The sequence below is a fragment of the Lipophrys pholis genome, assembly GCF_963383615.2.
Source record: "Lipophrys pholis genome assembly, chromosome: 18".
NCBI classification, from domain to species: Eukaryota; Metazoa; Chordata; class Actinopteri; order Blenniiformes; family Blenniidae; genus Lipophrys; species Lipophrys pholis.
In genome coordinates this window covers 22,590,505-22,599,382 of record NC_137646.1, presented here as the reverse complement: position 1 = coordinate 22,599,382, position 8,878 = coordinate 22,590,505, and the positions used below count along the sequence as shown (strand labels likewise).

General features: G+C 46.2%; 1 protein-coding gene across 1 annotated transcript; it reads right to left on the bottom strand.

Annotated features, from left to right (window-relative positions):
* Window positions 1–3,247: 3,247 nt before the first annotated feature.
* On the bottom strand, window positions 3,248–7,743 carry gpr185b (G protein-coupled receptor 185 b). Its single transcript, XM_080486835.1, has 2 exons — window positions 7,683–7,743; window positions 3,248–5,011 (listed from the first exon to the last, which is right to left on the bottom strand). Exon 2 carries the CDS (start codon window positions 5,007–5,009, stop codon window positions 3,945–3,947), a length of 1,065 nt encoding a protein of 354 aa, XP_080342961.1. The 5' UTR covers window positions 5,010–5,011; window positions 7,683–7,743; the 3' UTR covers window positions 3,248–3,944.
* Between the last annotated feature and the right edge of the window lie 1,135 nt (window positions 7,744–8,878).

The following is an 8,878-nucleotide window of genomic DNA, read 5'->3' as shown; positions in this document are numbered from 1 at the left end:
GGAAAGTGTGTTTAATTCTACCGCACCGTTTGCAGAGGCGCATCTATAAATGGAAATGGAGCATTTTCATATTTAGATTTGTCCTACTTCCACTATTCACCAATTCTGCAATACGTGTTCGGGAGGCCACATTCGGAATTGTGGTATTTTTCTTGAACAAAGGCATTTTTTTATGTCAGATGCCCTTCATAGCTCAAGCGACATCGGAGTCCCTGATACTCCAGATCGAGACTTTACCCGACGCGCCACATCTGAGTGTTCTTCTGCAAGACCCATCACAGTCGACCACCTTTCTTTCCCCCTCTTTTCCTCCATTGTGGCTTTTCTTTACACAGCAAAACACAGTTGGACATTATTGCAAAGGAATTATTATTTTTTTTGTCTTGAAAACAAAAACAACACAAAAAAAAAAAGACTTTTCCGAACTTCCTCTCTGGCAGAAACGAGTGTAGCTTTTGCTCTGCTAACAAGTGATTGATTGTTCCAGCCAAGAAAGATAAGAAAAAAAAATCTAATGTCCACTACAGAAAAAAAAAAAAAAAAAAAACCTGCCTTTCCTGTGCATTTGCCAAGGTTAGTGTGTTCTCTGCTGCCGTTTGTTGTTGAGATTTATTTGGTAGAAAGCATTGGATTTGGAAATAACTCCCTGGCGTTTTTCGAATGCAACCTGTACGTACTTTTAATACCTAAAAATCTGAGTTTTCAAGATTAAAACCACAGTTTCCCAAAGCCAGAACACCTCCAACCTCTCTCCGAGAAAGAACTATCTTGGTGGAAACGTCGAAATGCAGATAGGGGTCAGGAATGAATCCCCTCGTCTGGGTCGCGCCGGCAGTGTTCACTCCATCCTCCGTACATAACGCCCGTCCCCAGTGCCATTATTACCGCCGTGTTATTAGCATTAGTCGGATTTAACTCGCGCCATGCCCTGTCACTGGGAAACAACTCCGCCCTGATCGGGTGCACGGTGGACGTGACCCGAGGTTGCGTTAAAGCGCGTCTCGCCTGGCGTTTCTATTTCACGCCACGTCACCTCGCCTCTCTGGCTTCTCATTAACCCTCCGAGCCTTCAGAAGGAGCCTCTGGGGCAGAGCTGCACTGCTTCTTGAAGGCTGGCCTGAAAAAATGTGTGCGTGTGAGTGTGTATATATATATAATATATATGTGTGTGTGTGTGTGTGTGTGTGTGTGGAGGATATCCAGCCGCTGCTGGCAGACTGAACAAGGAAATGAAAATGGAGTGCAGAACAAGGCAGAGGAATTTAGACCGAACGACGCCTATATTTTTACACATCTTCTGAATTCGTGGATTATTCTCGCAGACCACGTCCACACATGGGGAGCATTCGGCGTACAAGTTCAGCTTGAGCGTGCAGTCGGCAATGAGAGCCGATGAAAAGTGACCTTTTCAATATGGATCAGGCTCAGCTGAGCTAATGTATAATCAATGGCGCGATGGAGCCAGAACGATGTCTCTAAATTTAGCGTTGCCTGGTCATTGAACGCTCTTATGCAGATAAACACAGAGGTCTTGTTTACTTTGTGGGGGGGAAAAAAACATCAGCTGCTTTCCCGCTGCCCTTTCACTCGTGGGACCTTATATTGCTTTTTTCCCACCTATAATTTCTGCTGCTGAGATATGAGAGAGAGAGAAAACAACGGACCTCAAACGGAGGTTGTGGGACAATAAGAGGAGTAACTTTATGTCGTTTTTGAATATTGCAGTTCAATTTAGCCTTTCGTTACCTGTGTTTTGACCTGCAAACATTTTCTGTTTTCAAACTCAAAACACCTGCTTGTGGTACAAAATGGTATTACATGCACCAGACATTATGACCGTCATGTCTTAACATTTTGTTGATGATTTTTCGAAAGAAAAGATTGAAAAATAAAATAAATGGCTTCCTTTAAGTCAATCCAAGAGTGTAAATTTAAATCTGTTCTCAGCCAAACTGAGTTTTGACAGTTTATTGGTAGTTAGGAGTTGATCAGCGATAAACCAATTCTCAAATTTACAGTGTGTTGATCTCTACTTCTTCTTTTTGTTTTTGTGTTTTTCATTTTTGGACATATTTGACTGACAATCTTGGCCAGATTTGACTATCGGGTGACTCAATACACCCTCTTGTGATACAAAGTGGCACTACAAGACTTCTTCATCGCAGCAATTTGTTTCTTTGCTAATTTCAGCACTTTTAAGTCGAGTCATGTCTTTATATTGTGTTGATTACTTAAAATTATTTTCAAACATTTCAGATAAAAAAAATACACATTCCTCCTTTACCTAATAAATGTGTATTTTAAAACGTTTTCTATTTTAATATGAGGTAGTTCTTGCAGAAACTGATGCTAGGAAGTGAAAAATAATAATATATAATGATAATTTCTATTTTTATCTGTCTTTTTGAGAGTGAATCAGACGAATAATCTGAAATTTGTAGAGAGTAAAGCGTCTTGAAAACCCTTAGCGATCATCTAGGCTTGAGAGCACATTCATACGACAGAAAATGGGCTGAAAAATGACAATAAATGAATTCCAATTAGGCTGGATTGGCTCCGTCTCACATTCCCATCAAGATGGTGTAGAGAACAGCGTAGCCTACTTTCCAGCTCTCTTCCCCCCCAGCAGCAGGGAGCATTCCCAGGGTGGCAGCGCTCTGCAGTGGCGCTGTCCTTGGTGCTGAATTCAGCTTCTCTCTCTCTCTCTCTCTCTCTCTCTCTCTCTCTCTCTCTCTCGCTCTGCTTTCACAGTCACGGCGCAGCGTCAGGCTGAGAAACCCATTTTTCTCCAATGCAGAGCAGATTTGATTTCATCACGCCACGGACGACACATGCCAACCTAAATATGGAGATCCCTCTCTGGCTTTCGCAGACTAGCGGCGGGGTTGTGTGTGCGTTCAGATCAGACTCGGTGTTTGAGGAGGAATAGTGTCTGATTAGCTGTTTTGTTTTTTTTAAATAATAATTTGTGATTCATTTTTCCAACAGCTACATGCAACAAAATGCGTTTCCCCTTTTAGCAAAGTGCAGATTGTGCTATTGGCTTTGGGAAAAGTCATTACAGGCTCGGTAGTAACATCATGAACTGATGTGGTTTACTCAGCACATACGAGTTAATAAGTGTTGCACTCTGTCGACAGTCTCATTAACAACTTGCTCAGCATCAGATCAAGAGAACATAGCTGCTTAAAATGTTCCAATGGAGCTTTTGTGTTGTTGATGTTAGGGTTTTTTTTTTTTTTTTTCTCTCTCTCTGGTTCTTTATCAGGAAAAGACTGCAAAGATGGCTCATTGAGAATACTCAAGGTCATTCATCGGGTATAATTAGCTCATTGTATTTTTATCCACGCACCACTTCATTTCAAACACATCGGTGAAAACACAAACAGTATTTTAAGACCGGATCGCTCCTGATTGCATAACCATGCAGTGCTGCCCAAGCTCAGGTCCTGTGGAGATTCGCTTTTGGAAATCTCACCTTCACATGTATGCTACTCTTGGGCCTCACTTCTCACGCCCCGGAGGAGGTCAGATGTCACAAAAACTCACCCGACGCTCCCCTCCCACCGCTCCCACAATCACCATGACGATACCTTGAATCAGGCTTTTGCAGTTGGTTTCACGCCTCCATCAGTCTGTCCGTTTTTCTCCAAGCTACAGACAGGACGTGATCTTTATTTTTTTTTTAGCTCCATCATTTTTTTTTTTTCCCCTCCTCGTCATGCACCATCCTGGATGCCCTCACCTGCCTGGCGCCGCTCTCACCGTGGCGACCACAGCCTCCCAGCCCCTGATATGAGAAGGAGAGGACGTCTTCCCTTAACCTCCGACTCTTCTTCTCTGCTCGCCGCCTCCCGCCTCTCGCGCCTCGTCCCCGTCCTCTCCTTTCCGACAATCCGGACTCTGCGTCGAGCATCATGCCAATGAGACACCGACCTTCTCTGCTACACGTCGCTGGAGGTCCTGGGTCGTAAGGAGAGGTTGGAGGGGACGCACCCGCAGCAGGCCAGCCACAGCGACTTCTGGATGTCTGGGTTTCGGAACGCATAGATGATGGGGTTGATCACAGAGCAGCAGGTGGCCGGGAGGACCGTGGCATAGGTGTATATCACGGGGTAGCTGTAGTCGGCCACGATGGAGTACATGGCGAACGGCAGCCAGCACACCCCGAAGGCACACAGGATGGCCGACAGTGTGGAGACACCTTTGGTGGTGGAGATGGCCACAAACTGGTGCTGCACCGCGATCTGCTGCGCATGGCGGAAGGCGATCTTGCAGATCTGGAGATAAAGCTGCATCATCAGGGCGAAGACCAGGAGGAAGGTGACGGCAAGCGCCACGGCGTTGTTTTTGGTGACGGGCCGGCAGATGCTGCAATTGGACTCGTCTCTCAAGCAGTTCCAGCCGAGCGCCGGCAGCAGGCCGAGGGTGAGGCACGACACCCAGATGAAGATCACCATCACGTAGGTGAAGGTGACGGTGCGCTCGGTGTGGTAGGTCAGGGCGTTGTACAGCGACAGGTATCGGTCCACCGTGATGGCGAGGATGTTGAGGACGGACGCCGAGAAGGCGGAGATGAGCAGACCGACTGACAGCAGCGTCACGAACTCCACCGAGCTGTCGATCAAATACATGAAGACGAAGTTCAAGATGAGTCCCAGGCCGGCGAGGAGGTCCGCCACCGCCAGCGAGCCGATGAGGATGAACATCGGCGCCCGGAGCGTCGGCGTGTAGAAGAGCACGGCGATGACCAGCGCGTTCTCGCAGGAGATCAGCGTCCCGGTCACGCAGAGCGCGATGTCCCACGGGCTGACCTCCTGCACCGCAACGGCGGTGGTCGCCGGCTGGAGGTCAGGGGTCAGAGTCCGCACGATGGGTTCGGAGGAGGAGTTGGACGGGTCCTCGGCCAGACTCCAGGAGGTGGACGAGTCGAAGGGGTCCAGAAGGGACGAGGAGTTCAGGCTGCTGCCGCTACTCATGGCTGCCGCGGCGGCCAGGGAGAGAATCATGGCTAAGAAAGAACGAGAGAGAAGAAGGAACGTAGGTAGAGACGGAAGAAGAGATTTAAAAGAGAGAAGAACAGGTACAGTAGAGAACGTCAAGCAGCGGAGATCAAAAATTCTTAGTGAAGAAGAAGAAGCAATGCGGTTGAGTTAAAGGAGAGCAGAACCGAAGAGAAAGGCAAGTTTCAGAGGAAAAGGGTGAAAAAAGAGTGAAAACATGACAGAGATCTGAAACCTGCACGATGCGAACAACCATTTCTCGTGACTTTCCACCAAATAGATTAGAACTACATTAGAAATAGAGATATTTTATCAATCCCAACGGTTGAATCTACTTAACAGTGACTAATATATAAAGAAAGGAATTGACAGAAAAACACTTAGGTATAAAGGTTTAACACAGCGACCAAATCTGTAGTTTTTGTTACACCGGAGACATTTTTAAACTGGAATTCAGAACTTCTGGCTCTTTTTTTGTTGCTGTATGAAACAGTTTTAGCAATTTTCGCAATTCTCGCCATTGTTGCGGCTGCTTTAGCGGTAAAACTGTTTTAACCATTTGACCTATTTTACGTGTTTCACCTGTTTTATATGCCTTTTAGTTTTAGCTATTCGACTGCTTTGGTTCATCTATTTCTTTAAGCCATTTTAGCTTCTTAGTTTATCCTTTTCACATGTTTTAATCATTTTCACATCTGTTTTAGACATTATAACTATTTAAGATAGCCTGATCCCATTTAAAAACACTGTTTATTAACATGAAATTGGAAAAATAAAAAGCCACAGGTCGTCACTGTGGGGGTTCTGGTTGCGGACCCCCTGTGATCAGAGAAGAAGTTAGAAAGAGTGAGTGAAGAGAATGATGTTATGCCCTGCTCCATTTTTTTTTTTTGTATTTAAACATGTTTTATTCATTAACCCGGCCATCCACTCCTTCGTGCAGTCATTCATGAAAACAACCATGCACTTGACCCTTGAGCAGTCACGTCAGCAGCGGCAGCGGCACCCACGCGCCACGCTGACACGCACAAAAAAAAAACAAAAGGCATGTGCGCACACGCACGTATATGAACAAACACAAACATCCCTTCCATTTTGGCTCCGGATTCAGCATTGCCCCCCCCTCACCCCCCTCAAACCCACACCCACTCATTCACATGCATCAAATATAAACACCACACATCCAAAAACGAACTCGGCCCAATTAATCGAGATGTCGCGCACTCCTACCTGACAGACGCCGCGAGCAGACGAAGAGGTTCAATTCCCTCCAGTCAAAACCATCAACATCTCGTTTCTATTTATAGATCATCTCTAAAAATGGTGCATGACGTCCCGGGGCACGGCGTTGTCTCTATTCACCGGGTGGCGTGCGTGAGCGCGTGCGTGCACGCACGTGCACCCGCGGGTTTGCAGCGGATACTGGATGCGCAGACAGGAGGAGGAAGATGAAGAGGAGGAGGAGGAGGAGGAGGAGGAGGGTTGGGAAAAAAATAAATAAATAAAAATCCAGGCAGCGGGGCTAATTTTAGCTCCGCGGAGCCGAGCAGCCACAAGGATGTGGAGCTCCATTCATAAAAAAAAAAAAAAAAAAAAAAAAAAAAAATGTCTCCCCCTCGCTCACATCACACCTCCCACCTCAACCTCCGCGCGCACACCCCCTTTCATCCCACCTCCCGCCCCCTGTTATTTTTCATCCCTCTTTCGTGCCCCCCGTTTTTTTGTTTTTTCTGTTTTTTGTTTCCTTTTTGCGCACGCCGTCAATGACTGCAAACGGCCCGAGGAAGGTCACCACCACCACCACCACCACCACCACCACCACCACCTGCTCAGCATCCACCACCACCACCACAGACACGGGGGCATCTGCATCCCTGCAGCTTCCAAAGCACCAGCAGCAGTCACGAGCTGTTCAAACCATTACAAACCAGTTTTTTTTTTTGGTTTTTTTGCGCATCTCCCCAAACCCAAAAAGACGCGCTCACGGTGTCTGGCACAGGATTCCTCTAATTGATGAGGCAAGTTTTGAAGCGATTATTCACAAGCTTTTAACTTGCATGTTGCTTCAAAATGTTACGTAACTTTTTTTTGGGGGGGGGGGGGGGGGGGGGGGGGGGGGGACTTGACATGTGCATTGGCAGGCACAAGAGGAGAAACCTTCTGGTTGTGTAGTAATCCCCATCCATGCAAACATCCACCTGGAATCAGCTTCTCCTCCACCCACCCCCATAATGCGGACTTTGTAATCTTTTATACTCTCATATTCTTCATTGGTCCCTGCGGTAATTACTACGCACAGTAGAGGGCGCTTTCTGCCCCCCCCCCCCCCCCCCCCCCCCCCCCCTCCCCTCCCGTCCTCCCTCCTCCTCCTCCCTCCTCCTCCTCCTCCCTCCTCCAACTGATGCTATCAATGAAATAACAGCCCCACCAGCTTTAAAACATACGCTTTGCGGGAATTGCACGTCGCGCTCTGGCCCTGCGGGGCGCAGGGGAAAGACGCGCAGCTCGGGGTGAAGAAAAGAGCGCAAAAAGAGCCAGTTTTCATTCAGCTGCAGCAGTGCAATGCAGAGGGATGGAGGGAGGGATGGAGGGATGGAGGGATGGGGGGGGGGGGGGGGGGGTGAAAGTAGGATGGAAGGGAGACCACGCCACAGAGACAAATAAAGAAGATAAAATTACCAGCTCCTTGTGTTGTTCTCCTCCCGGTAGGAAAGCGTCCTTTATCCTGCACTTCACGGCTCTGAGTGTTTTCAGATATTTCTCTTCTTGGAGGGCTTCCCCCCCTTCTCTCTCTCTCTCTCTCTCTCTCTCTCTCTCTCTCTCTCTCTCTCTCTCTCGCTCGCTCGCTCCTTCGCCCCCTTTTTTCTTTTTTTCTTTTTTTTTTCTTTTTTTTTTTTTACCTCTCCCCAGTCAGCGGCGCGCGCTCCGTCCCTCGGTTGGCATGGTTATTAGCCTTCTGTCGGCAGCTCCGTCCTCGCGCTGCACATCCCCTGCTGCTGATTGGGCGTGCGTGTCATTCTCCCGCTCTGACGTCAGAAGTCTCCGCTCCTCCAGTCCCCGTCATCATGGCCGGTGTGAATCACAGATTCATACATACACAACTTTATTATTGTCATTATATCTATATTATCAACACTATATGAGAGCCCTAGAAATATTAAATCGACTTGTTAATCAATTTGGTAATTAAAGACTTTGTTAAAACTCAATTATTGGGATATGTATAGTTGGAAACCACATCTGGAATACACTAAATAGAAATAATCTAAACCCAGTGCTGTTCTTAATTTCAAATAGAACTATTGAAAAAGAATTGATGCACTTTTACTGCCATATTTGGTATGTTTTGTTTGTTTTATTGACGATTGAGGAATGTATTTAAAACAGAACCTTTAGCTAAAGACCAATCCGACTGATAAAGAAAGCTGTTTTTTGTGAAGTTTTGTGAAGCTCCCTTACAATTTGTGTATTTGAAGACATTAGAAGTTCAATAGAGCGAGGAATGAAACTTTCACAGTTCTAGTTAATGCTTTATTAAAATCATGTTAGACGGTTATGGATTTTCGAAACATGGAAGTTGAGAATAATTGTAAAATACAGATGTGTTAAATAGAGCTGACCGTTGAGATAATGTATTGTGAATACTAATAGTCATAATAATACATTTATTTAGTCCAAAAAACATGCATTTGAGGCAAAAATTGTCCTTAAGTGTGAATATGAGTGTGTGTCCAGGGTGTATCCTGAACTCAGCCACATTCAGTCTTTAAGAAAAGTGGATGAAACATAACAGAAGATGGAATAGAATTGTAAAGCATCAAGTTTTGTTTGGGAGCACTGATTTTAATCGTGTGTGCATTTGTGTCTGTGTGTTT